The following is a 23,796-nucleotide window of genomic DNA, read 5'->3' as shown; positions in this document are numbered from 1 at the left end:
GATCTGTATAACTCTGCAGAGGGGCGCTTAGAAACTCTGAGATTCCACCTTCTGACAATCCCCAGTATCTTCAGAAGCAGGGGTCCTCTGGTTAACACTGTTTCCTGCTAACTCAGCACTCAAGTTCTTTAGTTGCCAACAGAAACGCTAACAATCTAGCTTGACAAAGCCCTGATTTCCTTAATCACATTTATGGGAGTAAAACCTCACTCCTCACCTCTTTTGCCAATTTCTTTTTTCTTTACTAATTCCTAGAGCTAAGCCTTCTGGAACCCCTTTCTAGTCCAACTTTTAAAAATACCTTGACCTGGGGCGCCTGGGTTGCTTCGTCTATCAAGTGTCAGAACTCTTGATTTTGGCTCAGGTCATGCTCTCAGGGTTGTGGAATTGAGCTCCATCGGGCGAGTTGCTCAGTGGGGAGTGTGAAGACTCTCTCTCCCTCTGCCCCTCCCCTCTCAAATAAATAAATAAATCTTTAAAAAAAAAAAAAAAAGTACCTTGACCTGCTTTACCTTAACCCAAACATGGCATTGCAAACCTGACATTCACAACCTCTGCACACTCTCACTTCCCATTACGAGATTAACTAAGACATGTTATTCCATAACCCAGTAGACATTTAGTAAGTGCTTGTCCCCTCAGCTGCCAACTCCTCAAAGGCCTGTGAAAAAGAACTTTCTTTGCTCTCCAGCGAGGTATCTGTTCATACCCATTTCAAAAACTCCTGTAAATTTCAGGCCGCTGTAAAACTTGCGAGCTTACTGGCTCCTTTTCTATACTATCAATATCATTTCCAGTTGGATCATCTTCACATCACCAATCTTAACTTCCTACTGAGTTTTTTAAAAACTTAACAAAGGTAACCTAAAATGTGAGCCACATACTGAAATGTTACCAGATCTGCAACTATTCTTACAATATGTAGTGTTTTTCTGATTTCTCCAAGACTACTCTGCCCCGGGTATGGTGAGGTGAGTAAATGTGGTATGTGAAAGCGTGTAAATGATCTACTGTACTGAGAGTGGGCACTAAGACCAGAATAATCATTAATTTCATTAACTCTAAGAACCACCAAAGTGGCTGAGGAAAGACCACAGGTACAAAAAGCAGTTCTGCTAAGATAAAGGAGGATCTGGGGCAACATCCGATTCATAGTAACAACGACGGAACAGATGTCACTGTCCTTCATGGTTTCTTAAGCTTTCAGAACAACTCCCCTGGAAGAAAATTCCAATGAGCTTTCTCACTATTTCCTTACTTCCTACGATTGCTCTATGTTTTAAATAGTTAAAAAGATGTTTAAAACAAACTCAACAGTCTAATAAATGAGCTATATTTTAACACTGTGAAAATTACTCAATGTTTGGTACTTGTGTACCAGATACTGTGTTAAATGCTGGGTATCCACATGTAAAGACATCTTCTGCAGTTAAAAAAAAACTCATAGTTTATTTGAGGAAAGTGAGAAAAGTACAATGACTGCATAGCATTTGGAGATAAATTTAACTATCAATTAAGAAAATTTACCTTGGCTGTTCATGTTATATCATATATAAAAGGACAGCTATCCGAAGTAAAACTGGTATAAGGATTTTATAGTTTTCCCTTATCCTGAAATCCAGTATTATAACCTATCCCTAGAGGAACATTAACATACCTCAAAATTCTGTGATTTTGCATAAAGATGAATACTTTTCAGAGGAGTGTTCAAAAATGAGTTATGAGCATATTCTGTAGAATTTTTGATATGTTACTTATTCAGAACGTGCAAGTGTCACAAAAACAAAGAATAGCAATATACATCTTATGGTTCATTTAGCTTGCATGCTACTTTCCTTCCTTATAAATTTACCAAAAGAAGAGATGGTTCACCCAGAAGTCACTGCTGCATCCCCAAGAAAGTAGGATCAAACAGTCCCATGCAACAGTCCATTTACAAAAGTTCAATTTAAGTCAGGTATTCTGAAGCTGGCGTGGACTCTTCCACAGATCCCATATTACTCATGCTGGTTACTTCTTCAGTCTACTTTTTACTGGATTCATTCCCATCAGTATACATCACTGTAGATTCAAGCAGAACAAGTTAATTTTTTTAAATTATGAAGATAAAACATACAAAACCTCTTTGCAGTTTTCAGTAATTTAAGGGAATAAAGGGGTCTTAAAATGAAAGTGTTTAAGAATCTGTTGTAAGGCACACACGGCAACAAAACACAGTTATGTGATTCGTACCTACCTTATCCCTAATACCTCTATTTGTATTTTAAAGAAATCTCTTCCCTTAGTTTTATTTTTAAATTATTCTCTTTACTAAGACTCTTGAACACTATCCCCTAATAAAACTCTACAGGGCCACCTGGGTGGCTCAGTCAGTTGCATCCAACTCGATTTTGACTAAGGTCATGATCTCAGAGTCTTTGGGGGTCAGTCATGTAGGCAGAGAGCACCCGTGTGCTGACGTTATTCGGTTTTCAACCCTTTCAGAAGTCAATCTAATAGAATGTGACCCTTCATCATAAATCGTATTGTTTAGCATGACCTAGAGATGGTGGGACCCCATCTTTAACTGTCTTTCTAGTTAAAAGGCAGTTTTATCAAGCAGGATATTCTAACAGCTGAGAGGATATTTTCAGGAGCTGGGCAACTGCAAGTCTTTTTTTGGGAATGTGCAAGTTTTTTTTTTTTTTAAAGATTTTATTTATTCGACAGAGAGAGATCACAAGTAGGCAGAGAGGCAGGCAGAGAGAGAGGAGGAAGCAGGCTCCCTGCTGAGCAGAGAGCCCGATGCGGGACTCGATCCCAGGACCCTGAGATCATGACCTGAGCCAAAGGCAGCGGCTTAACCCACTGAGCCACCCAGGCGCCCAAGGAATGTTCAAGTTTTGAACAAGTTAATCCTTTTAAGGATTTAAGTTTCTATAACCACCTTGATGGGGAGTACACTCCAGATTCCTCATCCTCCATCATCCCCCAGGTGCTGTCTGATCATCCTGGCATCTCATCATCAAAAATTCTGTCAGGCTGGCTTAGCCAGAACTCGCCTAACCCATGATGATTTCTCTAAGTAATTTTCCACCAGACTCCCCACCTGTTCCTTGGGCATAAATTCCTACTTGCCAACACTATATTCAGAATGGAGCCTCTTTCTATTTATGAACCTCTTTCTCTCAATGTCGTAGTTCTGAATAAAATGGTTTTTTTACCATCCAGCTCTGGTTTTTCTTGACATACTTAAAAAGGGCAAGTATAGTACAGAGGAATTAGCTTAATCCTATAGGAAAGGGACTATCACCTGGTTTTGAATAATAAACAGGATATTCCCTACATACCCGCAAAAGGGGCATTCCACCTGGAGGGGAAAGTATGTGTGCGTGTGGCAGGGAGGCAGTGTGTGGGAAGAGGCAGGCAAGAGTCACAGTACAAAGCGCTTTGTAAGTCATGCTAAGCAGTAAAGGTGACGATGACATCAAGAACCAGAAGAAAAAGACGGCAGTGCAGAGGATGGAATGGAGGTTATGAGAATGAAGGCTTATGACAGTAAAGAAACTCCAGGAATTGTTCAGATGAAAGTTAGTGCTTATAAACAAAAGACCCATAGATGAAGAAGAATGAGAAAGAAAGAGAACCAAGACCTGTTGATTTATTGAATGCATCGGAGTGAGAGAAGGGTAAACCACAGTCTTTAGTTTTTTGACTCCTGGTCATTCAGCCTATTTAAGGAAGTCAAAATCCAGCTGGTAACATTGATCTCTTTCCTTTAATTGAAGATAGGTGTTTTTGAAGAAAAGTGTATTTTCCTTAGGACTCCCCAAATTGTTAACACGAATGGACATTTATGACCACAGGAAGCAGGATATATAGAATGGAAAAACTGACGGAGATGACCTAAAACGAATCTGGAGTACTGGAAATCTTCATAAACGTCCTAGGACCTTTACATTTAGGGACTCTGGAACTTATCTGTGATCGAATTCCCTTTTTTATTTCAAAAGATGAAAAACTCATCTGCACAAGCCTTTCCAGGATGGGGACTGGGTGGAGGTGGTGGGGAGGCACCAGTTACCTTCCTATACCCCGAGGGGCAACTAGGAAGTTCCATCTGCTCCACTTTTCGGGACCCAAACGTAAAATCCAGCTCAGAAGTTCCTCCACCAGAGCGCCGAGAAGCCGGCCCCACTCTTTCCTCCCCTCCAGCGCTGAGGCCACTGGACGCGAGGTCAGCCCCGTTGGCGTTTGGGCCTCACGCCAGCGCTTCACGGACTCGGCCACGTCCCGCCAGCGCCGCCACTACCCTACGAGTCCGGGACGCTGTGCAAACCTCCGCCTGAGGCCCGAAACCACCCACCTGAAGAGATCCAGAGCTGAAAGAGTTCAATTGTGTGGAGCTTCTAACTTGCTTTTCTGTAACTGCTCTGCTGCTTTGCGGGTTGAACCTTGAGAAACAGGAGCATGGCCTTCCCCTTGTGTTCCCCTCCATTCCCCCGAGGCCCCACATCCTGAGCACCACGGTCCCTGCTTAAGAGATGTCCTTGAATTATGCTTGTGGTTTAGAAAGAAGAGAACTGTCTTGTCCTGGCTTCACAGCCTCCCAGCTACACCGGGACGATAAGACATGGCTAACTGAAAAATGTAAACTGTGCAGAGCATACCAGGAACTGTAACTGTGTAAAGAGGTCACTGTGATTGTGGCTTTGTACCAAGCCTTTGTCTAAAAACGATATAAAAACCCCATACTCCCTTGGATGGGGCTCTCAGGCTCTGCCTGATCTTCGGGTATGTTGCAGAGCCCCAGCATGCTGGAACAATAAAGCCCGTGCTGTTGCAGAAAGAGCTGCCTTGGTGTCGTTCCTCTGCGCCTCCCTAGGTTGAGGTCTTCTCGACCCTAACACACCCGCCGCCCGCTCCGCTGCTGCGGGCAGGAAGGCAGCGGCGTCCACCGCAGACAGACCGACGGTCCGCAGCAGGCCCAACGCGGCGCGTGCGGCCACCGCACCACTCCTACCTGACCACTGACTCTCCTCATTAGACTGACCCTCCCGGGCCGCCCGGCAACCGTCGCCCACAGCCCCGGCCTGCCATGTCCGCGGGCCCACGTGCAAAAACGGTCCGGTTCCCCCGCGCCCGCGCCGCGCCTGCGCACACTTCCAGCCCTAGGCCCGGGAGCCGTCGGGGCGCATGCTCCGCCCTCGAGTTCTTCCACCGCGCAGGTTTGGAAGCGCGTGGCCGAAGCCGACCGGCGCGCGCATGCGTGTCTCCGGCACCTGGTTTTCTTCCCCACTGGGCGAGAAGCGGCCGGTCTTAGGTTTGAAGCCAGCCGAGCCGGAAGTCGCTCTCCTTCTTCGCCTCCCTTCTGTCCTGGCGGAAACGCAAGCCCTGAAAGAGAGGTTCCGGACTCGGCCTGGGCTGGGGGAGGCTGAATGGAGACCCCGGGCGAGGACGCGGGACTGACCCGCCGCCCGATGCTGGCCTCTTCCTGGGATGCGGCCCGCGGAGTCCTGGCCCACAGCCTCCGTCTCACCCGGGCTGACCTCGGCGCCCGGGACTTGGACCGGGAGGAACCGCTGACGCCGCCTGCCGCGGGGTGCGCCGGGCCGGCGGGGACTGGGGCCGCCGCTGCGGGACGGTCGCGCTCCTCGGGGGGCCGGGAGGGCAGGCGGGGGCCGTGCGGGGAGCGGGTGTGGGCCCGGGATCCGGGAGCGGAGCGGGCGGCGGGTCTGGGCCGGGAGCGGCGGCCGGGGGCGTGAGTGCCGGGCGCGGGGCTGGCGGCCCGGCCCCCGCACCTCCGCGGGGTCGGCACCGGCCCCCGCCTCCCCCTCCCCGGTGCGCGCCGCAGGGGCCCGGGGACGTTCCCGGTCGGGAGAAGGGAGTGCGGGGGGTGGCGGCGGCGGCGGAAGACGCGGTGGGCGGCGAATCTGTGCCGAGCGTCGGGCGGTGCTTGGCGGTGCTTGGGCAGGCGCGGGGCCCTCCGTGTCGACGCAGTGGGTCGGGAGCACCCGCGGCCCGGCCAGAGGGTCGCGAGCGGGGTTCGGACGCGCCGACTGAGGAGCGCGCGGGACGCGTTTCCTTTCAGCCGCGAGCCGGTGGTTTTGAAGAGCGGCCCGAGCGGCCCCGGGGAGCAGCCCTGCTTCCTTCACCTGAGCTGCGAGCCCGGCGGGGGCGAGGAGGTCGTGGCCGTCGGCCTTCTGAGTTCGGCCCGGAACATGGAGGTGTACGTGGGAGAGGAGTACTGCGGCACCAGCCGGGGCAAGGCCGTGTGCGGCGACCCGGGCGACAGGTCTGTGAGCGCGGGGCTCTCCGAGCTGCGGTGCTGTTGGCGGGTGGCCTGGCGCGGGCCGGTCCCGGAGCAGTGGGAGTCTCCCCTGAGCGTCCCGGAGACGGTCCGAGCCCCTCGCCCACGGCGCTCGGGGTGGAGGCGTCCGGCCCCGTGCGGCGGGGGGCTGCGTGGAGCCGACCAGTTCGCAGACCGGGTGCACTGTGCGGACTCCAGGCCGTCAGTCCTTCCTTACTGCCCCTTCTTGCCGTTCTCCCTGAACACGCGGTGGCCTGTTTTCAGAGGCAGTTTGGCAGTTAGTCTGGAAGTGAACACATTTTTCTGAAAGGAAGCCCATGACCAGTGGTGCCCAGGCCAAGACTGTGCCTCACCAGTCTGCGACCTACACACAGTTCAGCCTGCTACAGCGTGATTTTTCTCCAGGTTCTGATGCAAAGATTCTACCCCGATTCAATCCCAGGATTTAAGGAATGGCTCAGAAACAATTTTTCCTTATTTGAGAACAGTTGACATGCAACATTACGTTAGTTCAGGTGTATAACGTAGTGATTCAACACCTTTATGGGCCGTAAGGTGTTCAGGTCTAACTACCATCTGTTACCAGGAGAAAACTGCCGTCTGTTACCATACAGCACCAGTACAGTCTCAGTGAGATCATGCTATTTGAGTATCCTCTGTTACCATACAAGGCTGTTACAGTGTCATTGACGAAGTTTCCGATACTGAACCTTTTTTATTCCTACTACCTATTCATTCTTTATCGCGAAGCCTGTGTCTCTCACTGGCCTTCATCCATTTTGCCCATCCCTTTGGCAACCATCCGTTTGTTTTCTGAATTTTTTGATTCTGCTGTTTCTTTATGTATTCTTTTGGAACAACTCATTTTTAAATGTAACTATTTAAAATAATAGAATTAAAAGTAACTTAAGTTTTATTTTCTTTTTAGTGAGCACAAAATTATTTTCTACAAAAAGTACTTAAAATTGGAGTCTTCCAGTCATGCTTGTAAAATAAAGGTAAGTCATCACTAGATTTTAACTAATTTGACAACTGCAAATGTTTTTGTATAATTTGTACTTGTTTTCTGTTGGTTCAGTAATATGGTTAGTCCAACTTTATTTTTGATTACATAAAAATATGTATCATGAAAACTATAAGCAGTTTTGGCTTATAGGGAAGGATATAGGAAGCTATATCAAGAAAGAAGGGAATTGGAGAAGTTTCAGAGAAGAGTATCCAGAAGTTAAAGGGATTTGGACTTATGTCTTAAATATGAAAAATATCATAGAGGTGAACTTTAGTGTTCTCAGTGGAGCCTAGAGAAAAGTTACTGAGCAAGAAGGCGTAGGCCAGGATAGTCTTCCTGTTTTGTTGCCTAGTTAAGTGAGCTGGTGCAAGTCTCTTTATTTCTTTCGAACTACCTTATGGATAAATTAGCTGACCAAAAAAAAAAAAATTCTTTATATGTACATGAACATTCATCATCATTCCTAATAGCCAAAAGGTTACAAAGAAAACAACCCAACTGTCCATCACTAAATGTGTAAACAAAATATGGTGTACCCACAGAATGGAAAAGTATTCAGTCATAAAAAAAAATACATATAGAAACCCAGATGAAACTTGAAACATACTGTGTGAAAGAAGTTGGAATCATAATGTTGTATGAGTCTGTGTGTGTATATATATATAAGGTCCAAAATGGGCAAATCCATAGAGACTGAAAGTAGATTAGTTATTATCTAGGGCTGCGGGGTGGGTATTGGTGGGATGGGGAGTGACTGCCAGTGATACATGGCTACTTTTTGGGCGATGTTCTAAAATTGCAATGGCTAGCACCAGAGCCATTAGGATACCAAAAAATAAACCTAATCAAAGAGGTAAAAGATCTATATTCTAAAAACTATAGAAAACTGATGAATAAAATTTAAGAGGACAGAAAGAAGTGGAAAAACATTCCATGCTCATGGACTAAAAGAACAAACATTGTTAAAATATCTATACTACCCAAAGCAGTCATACATTTAATGCAGTTCCTATCAAAACACCGTGAGCATTTTTCACAGAGCTGGAACAAACAATCCTAAAATTTGTATGGAACCACAAAAGGCCCCATGTAGCAAAAACAGTCCTGAAAAAGAACAGCAAAGCTGGAGGCATTAAAATTCAGGACTTCAAGCTGTACTACAAAGCTGTAGTCAAGACCCTATGGTAGTGGCACAAAAACAGACATGTAGATCAATGGAACAGAATACCTAGGAATGGACCCATGACTATACGGTTAACTTACCTTCAATAAAGTGGGAAGGAATATCTAGTGGAAAAAAAACAGTCTCAGGGCCCCTAGGTGGCTCTGTGGGTTAAGCCTCTGCCTTCACCTCGGGTCATGATCTCAGGGTCCTGAAATTGAGCCCTGCATCGGGCTATCTGCTCAACAGGGAGCCTGCTTCCTTCTCTCTCTGTCTGCCTCTCTGCCTACTTGTGATCTCTGTCAAATAAATAAACAAAATCTTTAAAAAAAGAAGAAAAGACAGTCTCTTCAGTAAATGCTGTTGGGAAAATTGGACAGCAAAATGCAGAAGAATGAAACTGGACAACTGTCTTTCACCAGATACAAAAAAAAATATTTAAATGGTTGAAAGACCTAATGTGAGATAGGAAACCATCAATATCCTAGAGGGGAACACAAGCAGCAACCTCTTTTCTTTCTTTTCTTTTTTTTTTTTTTTTTTTAAGATTTTTATTTATTTATTTGATAGAGATCACAAGTAGGCAGAGAGGCAGGCAGAGAGGAGGGGGGTGGAGAAGCAGGATCCCCGCTGATCAGAGAACCCGATGTGGGACTCGATCCCAGGACCCTGGGATCATGACCTGGGCTGAAGGCAGAGGCTTTAACCCACCGAGCCATCCAGGCGCCCCCCAGCAGCAACCTCTTTGATCTTGGTTGGAGCAACTTCTTGCCGGAGGCAAGGGAAACGAAAGCCAGAATGAACTATTGGGATTTCATCAAGATAAAAAGCTACTGCACAGTGAAGGACACAATCAACAAAACTAAAAGGCAGCCTACAGAATGGGAGAAGAAATTTGCAAATGACATCTGATAAAGGGTTAGAATCCAAAGTCTTTAAAGAACTTACCAAACTTGACACTCCATAACTAAATAATCCAGTTAAAAAACAGAAGTCAAAAATAGACATTTTGGGGGGTGCCTGGGTGGCTCAGTGGGTTAAGGCCTCTGCCTTCGGCTTGGGTCGTGATCCCAGGGTCCTGGGATCGAGCCCCGAGTCGGGCTCTCTGCTCAGCAGGGAGCCTGCTTCTTCCCTCTCTCTCTGCCTGCCTCTCTGCCTGCTTGTGATCTCTCCCTATCAAATAAATAAATAAAATATTTTAAAAAATAATAATAAAATAAAACTGTAATGGCTACACAACTCTGTGAATATACTAAAATCTACTGAATTGTATACTTTAAACTATTTGATTGTTTGGCATGTTAATTATATCTCAATAAAGGTGTTTTTAAATTTAAAATTTTTTATAAGGAAATAAATTCTTGCTATCTTTTTATCTCCACATTAGTTTATATAAGGTTACAAGACTTTAGAATAAGAAAAAATAAGTAATGTCAGCCTGTTGGTAGCAAACTTACAGAACTGATTATTCCAAGATACTATTTTGTATAGTATATATTAATAGCTTCCAGATGTATTTAAATAAAGTATTTCATGCATCCCACAAATATTTGAATGCCTAGTGATGCTAGGTACTATAATTAGGCAGGTAGGAATTAGCAGTAATATAAGGAATGACTGCCCTCATACTGCTCACATTCTGATGTGATGAAATAGATTGTAAGTTGAGTCAGTGAGTCAGATATGTCCCTAATTCTGTGGTGGGGCAGTGAGGATGGAAATGCAGAAAAGGGGGTGCCTGGGTGGCTCAGTGGGTTAAGCCTCTGCCTTCGGCTCAGGTCATGATCCCAGGGTCTTGGAATCAAGCCCCGCATCGGGCTCTCTGCTCAGCGGGGAGCCTGCTTCCCCCTCTCTTTCTGCCTGTCTCTCTGCCTACTTGTGATCTCCGTCAAATAAATAAAATCTTAAAAAAAAAAAAAAAAAAGGGCAGAAAGGGTATTAGGGTATTATTAGGGTAGGTGTATAAATTTAATGTGGAAGTTCCTTAATTGTTGAGGACAGTCACCTTTTTGGTACCACACACAGAGTTCTTAGATTATGGGTTCTTGACCTGTGTTGTCATGTTACATATGGTTTTATGTGTGTCTCTGAAGGTAAGTGTTTTTTTTAAGTGGTAAATGGAAGTTCTGAGGGAATGTAGCGAAGCTTGTTCTGGGGCAATAGTATATGAAAGTTAATAGTTAGTGACCCACTCAGTGGTAGGTACTGGGAATTTTAACACCTAATCCTCATAACAACCATGTAAAATCATTGTTTTTACCCTCCCTCATTTTTTTTTTTTAATTTTTTTATTCCTGACTCGTGTTTTTGCCTTTTCCCGGGATAAACACAGGCTCTAAGTTGAGTCACCATTGACTTGTCTGATTCTAAATCCTGGTCCCTTTCCACTTTGCTACTTTGTTGTCCGTATCACAGAGGAATGTCTTTTGGTTCAGAAACATGGGTGAAATAAGGCAGCATAAAGCACTGGGCAGGACACTGCCATTGTCTAGGTTCCAAGCTTGACTTTTACCAGTTTACATAATCCTTTGATAGTCAGAAAATCACCCCTGACCTTGTCTTTTTTGTGTGTGAACCAGAAGGTTATGTTAGACCGTATTAACTTTCTCTTTTAATTCTAAATTCTGCAAGACTGATTTATCTTTAGTATTTCAGTAAATGCTTTGGAAGTGCTTTTGTAAAGCCTTCTTTTATATTCAGTATTATAGCTAGCTGTGCCAGCTTCTCAGATTGGTATCATTTATTTTTATTCATTAATGTAAGTGAATGAAATTTTACTCTAGTCCCTTTTGTATTCTGTGTATTTTTTCAGTTTGAAGTTACATTCTTTTATATAAACAGTTCTTATGAGCCTCATGGTAAATTAGAAGTGCTGATTGTTACAATTTTCAGGAAAATATAAAAATGAAAGAGTATTTAACGTTTCTATTTTCTATAAATTTTCCTAAATACATTATTATTTCTAGTTTGTATAGAAAAGTGACCTTAAATAGTGATTATTGTTTAATATTATTTTTTTTCTGGAACTTCTTTGTTTTATAATAGTTGCTGTCCTTTGGTGAAAAGCAGCATGTGTTCATCAGTAAAATTGTGGTACAGTTGAGGCGGGTTTCAGCAAATTCTTCAACAAGCTCTCCTGCTCTAGGATCAAGGATAGACCTGCAGAGGGTCCAAACTCTCATGGAGGCCATGGGGTCCAAGTTGTCACCTGGTGCTCAGCAGTTGATGAATATGGTTAAATTTCAGCAGCAGGTAGGTGGACATGGTTTCCCTCCAGGTACAATTAACGATTTCAAAATGACAGCTTTTTCTAAGGACATGTATCAACTGGAAAGTTTTTCTTTGAACTTTTACTGTTGATTTGACTGCTACCTTTATTTGCTTTTGTAAAATAGCATTTATTTTATTTTATTTTTTTAAAGAATTTATTTATCTGACACAGAGAGAGAGAGAGAGATCACAAGTAGGCAGAGAGGCAGACAGAGAGAGGGGGGAAGCAGGCTCCCCACCAAGCAGAGAGCCCAATGCGGGGCTTGATCCCAGGACCCTGGGATCATGACCTGAGCCAAAGGCAGAGGCTTTAACCCACTGAGCCACCCAGGTGCCCGTAAAATAGCATTTTGCAGACTTTCTCTTCTACAAAATACCTTACGACAGATCTTCATACTTTTCTGTGAATTTACTCACTCAGTATTAAGCACCTTCTCAGTGAATAAGGCAATGTTTTGAACACTTTAGAAAGTTCAAAGATCAATTAGTTTAAGGATCTTTAAGGATATTTATAGTTTCATTTTATCTAGGCCTTTAAGGAAGAAGGGTGGGGACTGGGCAAGTAAATTTGGAGGGATGCAATTTGGGAGAGAGAAGATAGCATGGCTTAACTCTTCAGGGCCAGAAGGAACAGGATATAGCTAGGAAATGAATAGAAGTTCACTCCTATGGGTGAAGAAGTGTTTGGGGGAGTTTAGTTTGGGGCTGGGTCATAGAGGGCTTTGAATGTTACTTTTGAGGTTCATACGTAGTTTTGCTTACATTTTGAGAAACTCTAACCCCGAGCTATGCTATGCGTGTACAGGAATGAGAAGAAACAATGAATCAGAAGGATGTGTGACTCCAGGGGGAGCAGTTCCTTGTGCCTTCCCTCATCCAGACGAGAGTCAAGGAGGGTCTAAAATTAGACATCCTGGATTGTGAGATGATACAACGATGGTGCCATTGGCTCGGGGCAACCTACTTGATATTGGTTTGCTGGAGAAAAATAGAATTAAAGAGGGATATTGCGGTTTTGAAGATGATGATACCAACAATATAAATGGAACCCAAGGGAGGAGACTGCTTGGGGAAAAAGTTCGATTTGGGAATATTAAGTTGTAGACATGAATTGTAGAGTGCGAGCATTTGGAAGCACAGGTGGGCGTGGGTGTGGAGGAGTGAAGGGAGGTTTGAGCGGTGGGCCCCAGTAACGGCAGGGAAAGTGGTCCAGGGAGAGCCAGAGCAAGGAAGAAATGTCCTTCGGGGAGTAGCTAGGTTTGGTAAGGATATCGGGAGCAGGAAAAGGAACAGAACAGCAGAAGACCGGTGGTGTGACCGAGTAGCACGAAGGAAAATCGTACGTCAGGAGACCTGATTTCAGGGTGTGGTGCTGACATGAGTAGTTGTGTAATTTGGCAGTGCTTCATCTTTTTCCATGAATTCCTTTGTGTTCAAAATCTAAATGATAATACTGCTAAGATCAAAGGATTAAGGGGAAAATTTAAAAGGAATAGTCTAAATAAGCAGCGGATGTACCTTTTGCGAGTTTTACCAATAGTCATTTAGTACAGGTGTCACCGAAGCAATGGGCCGAGACAGGAAATTGGGAGAGTTGATGGTGATCATGGGAACCCTGGAAAGGAGGATTTCGAAAAAGTGCGGGTTCCATACTTTTCTTTCTCTCCTACCATCACCGCACCTTGACCCTCCAGAAGTCCCTCACTGGTCCTCCTTCTCCACCGCATCCATTCCCCACAGGGTGACCAGAATAATCTCGGAGAGTGAATCAGACCCATCCTTCCCTGTGTAAAGCCATCTGACTGCTTCCCATCACACTTAGAATTAACCCAAAGATTCCTTACCCTGGCGTCTAAGATCTGGGCCTTCTTTGATTCCTTAACCTCATCTCTGGCCAGATCTCCAGGCTTTGCGGACTCAGGCACGCTGGCGTTGTTAGTCCTCAGATACTCAGGTGTGTTCGGGACCTTTACACTCTTAACTGTTCTCTTTCTCGAGAAGCCCTTTTTCCAGACCGAGGCGAGCCTGGACTTTTCTTTTTTATTAAGATAACGGCTTAAATGTTACATCCTTAGAGACCTTCCCCAACCACCAGTTTAAAATAGCCTTTCCCGCCAAGTCTGCATCATATTTTTGTCAGAGCCTTCTTGACTCCTTTGCTGTTGTTTACGTATCAGTCTGTTTATCTCTTTAAAATGTAAGCTTCCTGCCGACAGGGAGCTGGTCTCTCTTGTTTGTGGCTCCAAATAAGTATATGATGTATGTGCCTTCTGGATGGTCAAGTTTAAGTGCTTCTTGGAGTTCTTCAGAGGGTCAGATAGAATGATTATGAGACAGAAACCAGATTCGGAGGGAGTAGGGAGTAAATGGGGGTAGTTGAAATGTGGAGGTACCCAGGGTAAAAGGGTTGGTTTCAGGAATGGTAGCGATAAGGAGCTCGCCTGTACCAGAATCCCTTGGAATGTTTATAAAGAGCAGATTCCTGGCTGGCGCCAATGACCTGAAACCCAAAAGGTGGGATCCAGGAATCCGTTTATCAAACAGACGTCTCCAGATAAGTTGTATGCATAGTATACTTTGAGAACAAATGATTGAGGAGAAGGATCCCATGGAGATAGAAAATGTACAAGAGGAAATTATTTTTTTGTGTGCAACTCTTTGGAAACGTCAGAGAGGGTTAATAAATCAGTTCATGGACCGATTTTTATGTTCTAAAACTTCACTTTGGAAAAAGAGATGACATGGATAGGTTTTTTGTTTTTTGTTTTTGTTTTTGTTTTTTGCCATGTCTTTAAGTTTTTTGGTGTAATTCCAAAAATAACATGTTCTCTTTGCCAGAGATTTTAATCCATTCAGAAGTGCATTAAGTAAATCATAAAAGTGCTCTCCCAGCTCTCACTGTGTTCCCCAGCTTGGTGCATATCCTAGAGTTTTCTGAGTATGTAGAAACACATGCAGGTCCTTCCCTCCAGTGCACTTGTGACCTGCCCCCTCCCCCCACTAAATCCTTGTATATGGGGACATATGGGGGAACACCTGGGAAAAAGGAAGGTGATTCAGTTAAATCTTCTTTTAAACATCCCAACGTAAGACCTCTTCCAGGTGGGAAGTCTCTGTTTATGGGATGATTCTTACAGGGCTTACCTGGTTCTAGGATTGCATTTTAATAAAAAGCAGGAATCTATGGACTGCCTCCCTGGAAAATGTCATGTAAGCTGTGTAACCGTTTGTTAAGTATAAACTCAGGGTGTTTTGGGGCACCTGGCTGGCTCAGATGGTAGAGTGTGTGACTCTCGATCTTGGGTTTGTAAGTTCGAGCCCCAAGTTGGATGTAGAGATTACTTAAAAATAAAATCTTAAAAGTAAATAAATAAAGTAGGGCTGTCTCATGACCAGAACTGTTCCTTTGGTACAAGCTGTGTAACTGCATACACTAGAACCCCCCTACGTTAGTTTGGGCCGCGCCTGTCGTGAAGGAGAGAGAAGCTACCTGGGAAGCTTTGTTAGAAGCCCTCTACCTTCCCTGCTTCACCCGTGCTTTGGGGTTGCTTGTGTTCTTGAAAGTTTTGTTAAAGTTTTTTCTTACTTCATTCAGTTTGAAGGTAAAATTTGCTGGCTCTGATTTGTTTTTGCTTTAAAATTTATGGAAATTGAATAGGAATTATATATCAAAGTGCCTAGCCTATAGTTTTCATTTAATGTTACCTGAATGAAAGGGTGCACCCCATTTTTCTCGAAGAAAACATACTCAGTTATGCAGGGTTTACACGGCTTACTTTTTTCACCTTTGAAATACAGGTATCTTTTTTCTTGCTTTCTCAAGATGATACTTGTTTAAATTTTTTTTTTTTAATGGTAGAGACTTTTTTTTTAGAGATTTTAATTATTTGACAGACAGAGATCACAGGTAGGCAGAGAGGCAGGCAGGGAGAGAGGAGGAAGCAGGCTCCCTGCTGAGCAGAGAGCCCGATGTGGGGCTCAATCCTAGGACCCTGGGATCATGACCTGAGCTGAAGGCAGTGGCTTTAACCCACTGAACCCCCCAGGTGCCCCCATACTTGTTTAAATTTTTTATAGTATAAGTTAGATAATCCTTTCAGATATCTGATGAGATAGAAATAAACACTTAATTTTTCACAAGTCTGGGGGTAAATGTACACATATATTAAATTATATGTATACACAGATAATAGTCCTTTACATATTCACGTATAGGTATATGGACGTAATTCCAACATGAATGATTTTATGTTCTTTTAAGCTACTCTGTGTTTTCTATATAACATGTAACATGGAGCCTAAGCAATAAATACGTATAAATTATTTCCTCCCCATTCCCCTGCCTACTTTTAAAAGGGTTTGGTGGACCATGCAAGGCAACATGTGACAGGCAGCACAAGAAAATTAAGAATTGAAGAAAAGGAAACAGAAGAATAGCCACCAGCACCCAAAGTTGGTTTATTTACTGCCCTATAGACTCACCTGTAAATTCCAGCATATGTAATACTAGGAGGAAAAGGAAATTACCTTAAGAGCTGTCATCTGAGAAAAATATGACCACTTTTTATAATCAGTGAATTTCTTCTAGTCAAAATTTGATATATTAGAAAAGAAAACCTCACAGAGCATATACCTTATTTGCACTTAGATTTTAATTAAAATTTCTGCCAAATTAATTATCATATACAATTTTGACATTGATTTCACTGCTGTTTATACAGAATTTTCAGTTTCTGGGGTGCTTCAGTGGCTCAGTCTGTAAAGCATCCGACTCTTGATTTTGGCTCAGGTTATGAGATCCAGCCCTGAGTTGGGTTCTGTACCTGGCATGGAGCCTGCTTGGAATTCTCTCTCTCTTTCTCTCTGCCTCTGCCACCCCCCAACTCATGGTATCTCTCTCTCTAAAAATAAAATACAGTTTAAAAAAGTATTTTCAATTTTCTGTCACTAAGGTTTTTTTGGATTGTTTACTACTACCAAAAATAGTTTAGCTTTGTCATCACGATTAAGGCTCCTTTCTGCACAAGGAGAGTTGTTGAATTTTAAAATTTTATATATAATTATATATACAAAATATATATATAATATATGTATAATTATATACAAAATTATAATTATATATATTATATAACTATATGCTGTCCATCTTCTAGGACTAATTTAAGAGTTATCCAAAACTTGCATTCAGTAGAGGATAACATTTCTTTACCAAGAGTATTCCTCCAAAGTACAGTTTAGCAAAAGAAGTTTCATGGAGACCCTCCCATTGCTCTCCCACCAACTTCCCTGGCTCTCAGTATTCCCCTTGCCTCCTTTATTTTCCCCCAAAGTATTTACCACCATCTCCACCCACGTGCTGCATTGTCTGCCTGCCTGCCTTCCGACTTCTCTTCCTTCCTTCCTTCCTTCTTTCCATTGTTCCCTGCTCCTGTATTGGTTCCACATATCAGTAATTTTCATTTGTCTTGTTCATGCACATATTTCCTATGCTGGAAACACAGAATAGATTTCTGATAAATGTTTGCTGACTGAATGAGTTTTGGTTATTTTGGTTATTTGGTCCAGAAATCATTTTTTCGAGTTCTAGACAATGTATATACCGAGACTCTTCAGCTGACTTGTATAATACTGGCCTCAGTCTCTTTCAGTAGGTGTTGAGCAGTAGTAAGGATGTGCTGGTGTTCCCGAATGAGAATACAGCCTTGTAATGTAACCGCTTAGTGGGCCAGAAGTAATTGCTTTGCTTTGCTGTTGTGGAGAAATTGAAGAGTACAGCAAGGAGCATGGCGAGAACATGCCCCTGCGTGGGAAGCCATGTGACTTCATTACAGAAGTGAGCCGGACTGTTGTCGTGAACTAATACGGCATAGCCGGTTCAGTTGAGGCCATAAAACATAACTGTTATCCTACAGATCATTAAAGCAGACGGAGCCAAAAGTAGGCTCATTTTAGTCATTAGAGATGTTGCAAATGTACTAATTAATAAAACATCAGACTTCTAGTATGTAATTTATCTGGTGTATCTTCCGTGATAAGCTAGTTATAAAAAATTTCCTTAGGTTAGCTTGTTATATGGGAAACTTGATGGATGATATTTAATGCTAAGTATATTATCAATTATTGTGCCTCAGTTGAGAGTACTGTATTTTATCGCCATAAATCAAGGAGGCCTTTATAGTGGAGACGTTAATGCTAAGTTTTACTAAGTATTTTTTTTTACTAAGTTTTACTAAGCATGCTAATATTTAATATTTCCTTTAGGGAAAATTGCAGTGAGATCATTAAAAGTCTTGACTCTGGGGGCGCCTGGGTGGCTCAGTGGGTTAAGCCTCTGCCTTTGGCTCAGGTCATGATACCAGGGTCGTGGGATCGAGCCCCGTATCCGGCTCTCTGCTCAGCGGGAAGCCTGCTTCCTCCTCTCTGCCTGCCTCTCTGCCTACTTGTGATCTCTGTCTGTCAGATAAATAAAAAAATCTCTTAAAAAAAGAAAGGAAGAAAAAAACCGTCTTGACTCTGGAGTTCGGTGGTCTGGGTTCCTGTCCCAGTTCTGCCACTTACTGGCTGCATTCCCATAGCCGGGTTACCTTTAGCCTTGGTTTCACCTCAGCTGTGGTCTCTTCAGCTTAAGATCAGGTAGTACTTGTAGCCTACTTCGTGTGGCTGTTCAGAGGATCAGAGAAAGAAGGCACCTTGCCGGACTCACAGTAGTTACCCCAAAAGTTAGCCGTCACCACTACCGATAGTAACTTGTATTTCTTTCCCTTGCTTAGAACTGTGTTCCCGTGGGAGAGCAGCTTCAGGCGGTTTTGGGAAATACTGGCTACAGACGAGTGGCGGACCTGCAGTCCTCAGCTGCTTCGGGAGCCTCCGACAAGTCCCCCTCCACACCTTTCCCTTTCAGAACCGGACTGACGTCTGGAGCCCTGACGGAAGACTTAAACACTTGTGTCGATAAAAGTCCGCAGCCACCGGATGGAGGAAACACTACACACCTCAAAGACTGTAACATCGTGCCGCCAAACCATTCCCTTCTGGAGAATGACCTCAGAAATGCAGTTTCTTCTTTCCTGCCGAAGAAAGCAAGTGACATCTCAAACATACCTAACTCTGAGTTGCTGCCTTTTCTCCAGAATTTATGTAGTCAGGTTAACCATCTCCGCGTGGGACATAGCGCCAAGTGGCAGGAAGGCATCACTAAGGCCGGGGAAGGCGTTGTTGGTGTTGCGTAAGTATTTCAGACAAATCTGGTTTAGGTTTCATAGATAGAAGAATTAGTTGGAGGAAAATAGATTTGTTTCAGTAACTGCTGCCTGTAGCTATTTTCAGTATTTTTAGGATCTATAGCTCAACATAGACCATGGACTTAAATGTAACACGTAAAGTTATAGGGGCGCCTAGCTAGCTCAATCAGCAGAGTGTGCAACTCTTTATTTAAATTATTTTTATTTTTATTTTTTAAACTTAATTTTTATATTTTTTAGTTTATTTTTTTATTTTTTGCAGAGCATGCAACTCTTGATCTTGGGGTTGTGAGTTTGATACTCATGTTGGGATGTAGAGATTACTTAAAAATAAAATCCTTTAAAAAAATAAATAAGCATAAAGCTATAAAACTTTTCTGACAATATGTAGGAGAACATTTGGAGACCTAAGACTAGGAAAAGACCCTTAGATGACACCAGAATCACAATAATGGAAACATTGACCTATTGCATCCCATCAAAATTTAAAGCTTCTGCCTTGTGAAAGACCCTGTTAAGAGGATAAAAATACAGATACAAAGTGGGAGCAAAATTTGCAAGTCACAAATTTAACAAATGGCATCCATTCCTGTAGCTCCCAAAATTCACGTTAGAAAAAAATTCAATCAGAACATGGGCAATGGACATGGAGACATTACAAAGGGTGCTCATATCAAATAAGCAAGTGAAAAGATGATCATCATTGACTTCGTGGCTACTAGGGAAATGAATATCAAAACAAGATACTATTGCACAGTTATTTGAAGATTAAAAACAAAAAATGGTAACAATACCAAATGCTGGTGCAGATATGGAGAAACTGGATCTCTTCTACATTGCTGGTAGAGGTATAGAATACTACAGCCACTGTAAAAAATACTTGGGCAGTTTCTTGAAAATTAAACATTTACCGTGTGAGCCAGCAATGTATTTGGCATTTATCCCAGAGAAATGAAAACTTATGTTGACAGTAGAAACTATGCCCAGTTCTTCATGCAACTTTATTTCATGTAACGGTCCAAAACTGGAAGCAACCAGAATGTCTTAAACTAGATGAACAGGGCACCTGGGTGGCTCAGTGGGTTAAGCCGCTGCCTTTGGCTCGGGTCATGATCTCACGTCCCGGGATCGAGTCCTGCATCGGGCTCTCTGCTCAGCAGGGAGCCTGCTTCCTCCTCTCTCTCTGCCTGCCTCTCTGCCTACTTGCGATCTTTCTCTGTCAAATAAATAAATAAAATCTTAAAAAAAAAACAAAAAACAAAAAACTAGATGAACAGTTAAACAAACTGGGGTATATTCATATCACAGGATGCTAATCAATAAAAAGGAACGGACTGTTGACACACACAGCAACTTGGATGGCTCCTGAGGACATTCTATGCTGAGGGACAAGAGAATCTCAGGAGGGCACACACCAAGATTGCATTTGTGTAACGTTCCCAAAATGGAGTTCTAGAGATGGAGACCATATTGCTGGCTGTAGGTGTCAGGACTGGAGGGCGTTAGGGAGTGGCTGTGACAATGGGGAGATGTTTGTGGTGAAGGAATAGTTGTGATCTCAGTTGTGATGTTCACGTGAACGTGTGTGCGTGTGGGAGGACGGCACCCGCGCACACTGCCGCAGCATCCCTTTTCTGCTATTCTCCAGAGTTGGGTGAGATGTAACCATTGGGACCATTGGGGAAGGGTACTGGGGAACTCTCGTATCTTTACAACTTCCTGTGAAGCTGGAGTTACTTGAAAAAAAAAAATAATGGTTTTTAGAAAAACTGCTCATATATTCTAGAATGGGGTTCTCAAACTTTTTGGTCTCGGCATTCTCAAAAATAACTGAGGACTGTGAAGAAGCTTTATGTAGAGTATATGAGAGGATTCATTTGTTTAAAAATAACAAACCCATTATTATATTAGTAACAATTTTTATGAAGAAGGTATTTTCTCAAGAACAACACCGAATGCTGTTAGGTGACTTGTAGAATCGATGTTAGCATCTGCTCGCGGTCTCATCTGTGTTGCCCTCCAGCATGTGGCTTCAGTAGCCGATGAGGGTGCAGAAGTGCTGAGAACAAACGGGGATCATGCTGAAGACACTATTTAGACCCTAAATTGACTGGCCTTGGACAGTCTGACACTGAAGAACACTCGATCACAGCTTCTGTTGCTCAACTGAGCGGTGACATCACACCTCGTGTAGCCTCTGGGAAATGTCACCGTATGTTCCTGAGGATCTGGGGGTGAAGGGTTCAGACATCATCTTGGTCATCATGTAAGAGTGCTTGCTACTTGGTGGAAGCTGAACAAGTCACAGGTCCCCAGGGTGTTGTGGGCCACGGCCTGAGGTTCATTGCCCTGGTGTGCATTGGTTGTGAACCTGAGAAACTGGACTGCTTTTACTGTTGTTATTGTTGTTTAAGAATTTATTTATTCATTTGAAAAAAAAAAAAAAAGAATTTATTTATTCATTTGAGACCGCGTGAATGGGGGTGGCTGAGGGAGAGTCAGACTTCCCCCTCCCTCCTACCCTCCGCCCCAGCCTATCACGTCCCTGGAGCAGGGACCCTGAGCTCATGACTCCAGCTGAGGTCAGACCCTTAGCAGACTGAGCCCCCCAGGCTCCCCTTCTCAGTTTGTTATTTCTGTCTGCCCATTCCAGTTACGTTCGTTTTTTACATGTTTTCATGTTAGGTTAGAAGAGAACCTTCCAGTGCTTAGTGAGGTTGTGCGGGTGACAAGAAACAAACCTTGCAATTGTGGGTTTGCTTGGGGAAGTTCTTGGAAGACATACGTGGAGACCTTAAGAAACATTGAGGCAGATCAGTTTTGATTTGGGGCTCAAAATCCAAGACCCTTTGTAGAGACATGTTCTGTGAGGGGGACACTCCCTCTCGCCGCCGTGCCCTCGTTTCACTTGTGTGCTGACATGTGGAAAGAATCGGACATGCGGCCCGCTTTGGGCGCTTAGGGCTGTCATTGCCCCTTGTAGATGGATGTTGGCACCGGAAACCCCTCGTACCCAGACGGCAGCGTTGCGGAGATAGATTTCCGCATTGTCCTTTGGGGGCTCATTTCGTATGGTTTGCTTGTTTCTGTTAGGATATCAGGGATAATTGTTACACTGGTTTTTTAATTTATTTTTAGAACGGGAGAGCAACCCGTGTGCTCCTACTTGGAAAAGATTCTTACTAAAAATATGGAACTGCTGGAAAAGAAGCTTGTGGACTCCATGGATCAACGAATACGTCAACTCCAGGAGCACGTGGACAGGAAGATGGCCGTGTTGATGGACCTGTTGCAGAATCCCCCGTCCCCACCCCCCGGCACGGCCCTGACACAGTGTGACTCTGGAGAAAGACTTTCCAATGGAGAGAGATAAGTGCTCAACCTGTAGGATGTGCTACAGATATTTATTATGTATTTATGGTAAAGCCTAACCCCCCAAAGTTCAAGGCAGTGATTTAATGTCATTTGAGGGCATCATCTTATGTACATCGAGTGACCTCAGTGTTCATTTTAATGTACTTGTTACTGTCTGTCCAGGGCTGTGCACGAGGATTAACCTGATAGGGTCATCCGTTATTTTTGTTTGCAATATTGTTTACTTTTATTTTTTACTTGTATTTATTTTTATTTTTGTTTAGTGCTTAAACTTAAGGATTTCTAATTTAATTCATGAGTCTATATTGTATATGTGTTTACCATTTTAATTTATATAAAGGGCTTATGTTTTAGGGGTGTGAAAAAAATATAGTATTTGGTTTCTTTTTCTCTTTCTAATTGATTGTTTTTGGGAACCCTAGATAGAGTACTTCAGCGTTGTAACCTTTTAATTTCCGGTCACCAAATTACGTTTTATGTTGTTTATTTCAGATAAAAAAATTAGATGTGGTATTTCTGTAACATTAGTATACTTAACATTTTATATGTATCAGAAATTTAGAGGTACTGATTTTCTTATATTTATAAACTGCTGTGCATAAATCTGTTTATTGCTTTATTATTATTTCCTAAGAAAATACTGCCTGAATTTGCTCAGCAGAAGCAGCAGACTATGGTACTTAAAAACTCTCTGTTCAAAGTCTTTTTTCTTGTAAGTTTCCTGCACACGTAATAAGCCAGTAAGTAAGAGCTTAGTATGGAGTAAGAGCTAGCCACTGCACCTTCACGGGTAAACACCAGAGTTTGAAGTAGCTGCAAGGGATGTGTGATGATCAAGAAATTGAATCAAGATCCAGGTTATATATATTAATTTCCACATTTTTAGCACTTTGGGTGTTATTACATCTCCCTGTTTCCCGCGGGGGCGTGCTGAGGTTTCCATCCTACTTCGCACCACTGGGTTGTCAGTGCTCTGGGTGCCGGGCAGTGCATGCTGCTGCCCTAGGACTCCTCTTATACTGTGGCCACAAGACTGTCATTGGAGGCTCTTCCTCACTTGGCCCCAGCCCCGCTTTCCAGCCTCATCCACACTCCACGTGACCTGCTACGCCAGCCTGTCCTTTCTTCCCGCAGCTCCTCGGACTGTCGGTCTCAGCAGACAGGAGTCCTCCTCCCGTGCTTCTCACCTCTCCCTACCCTACACGCTCTTTCCAAGTCAGCTCAGATGTAGCCGACACGAACCCACGTTTGGTCCCTCTCTGCCCCGGTCGGGAAGCAAGCAGCTGGACAAGAGAAAGGCCACACCGAAGGCTCTCGTTCGGGGGACGTAAAACAGTGGAGGTCAGCTAAAGCACAGGAGGCACATCAGGTAGTGGCCAGAGGTAAGGCCTGAAAAGGGGGCCTGGGTCTGGCTCTGGAAAACCGTGACGGCTCCACTCCCGAGACTGGC

The 23,796-nt window shown here is 43.6% G+C and overlaps 1 protein-coding gene and 1 long non-coding RNA gene across 3 annotated transcripts; one reads left to right on the top strand and one right to left on the bottom strand.

Moving 5' to 3' along the window:
- Positions 1 to 1,429: 1,429 nt before the first annotated feature.
- On the bottom strand, positions 1,430 to 5,094 carry LOC132016851 (uncharacterized). Of its 2 annotated transcripts, none has more exons than XR_009404029.1 (3): positions 5,003 to 5,094; positions 4,346 to 4,515; positions 1,430 to 2,061 (listed from the first exon to the last, which is right to left on the bottom strand). It is a non-coding gene; the product is annotated as an uncharacterized LOC132016851 (long non-coding RNA). The 2 variants fall into 2 exon arrangements; XR_009404028.1 differs by having other exon boundaries at positions 4,346 to 4,512; positions 5,003 to 5,093.
- LOC132016846 (ATPase PAAT-like) lies at positions 4,522 to 22,953 on the top strand. Its single transcript, XM_059398748.1, has 6 exons — positions 4,522 to 5,581; positions 6,071 to 6,274; positions 7,218 to 7,287; positions 11,506 to 11,712; positions 18,501 to 18,955; positions 22,110 to 22,953. The coding sequence occupies exons 1-6, from the start codon at positions 5,418 to 5,420 to the stop codon at positions 22,342 to 22,344; spliced, it is 1,335 nt and encodes a 444-aa protein (XP_059254731.1). The 5' UTR covers positions 4,522 to 5,417; the 3' UTR covers positions 22,345 to 22,953.
- Positions 22,954 to 23,796: the final 843 nt, after the last annotated feature.

This window comes from Mustela nigripes, chromosome 4, assembly GCF_022355385.1.
Source record: "Mustela nigripes isolate SB6536 chromosome 4, MUSNIG.SB6536, whole genome shotgun sequence".
Lineage (NCBI taxonomy): Eukaryota > Metazoa > Chordata > Mammalia > Carnivora > Mustelidae > Mustela > Mustela nigripes.
The sequence above is the reverse complement of the archived record's forward strand: the minus strand, read 5'-3'. Positions and strand labels throughout refer to the sequence as shown.

Excerpts from the sequence above, each read along its gene's own strand:
- LOC132016846 (XM_059398748.1), top strand. The coding sequence starts at position 5,418 with ATGGAGACCCCGGGCGAGGACGCGGGACTGACCCGCCGCCCGATGCTG. Across the intron at positions 5,582-6,070 it reads CTGACGCCGCCTGCCGCGGG|CCGCGAGCCGGTGGTTTTGA; the intron begins GTGCGCCGGGCC and ends GTTTCCTTTCAG. Across the intron at positions 11,713-18,500 it reads TGGTTAAATTTCAGCAGCAG|AACTGTGTTCCCGTGGGAGA; the intron begins GTAGGTGGACAT and ends TCCCTTGCTTAG.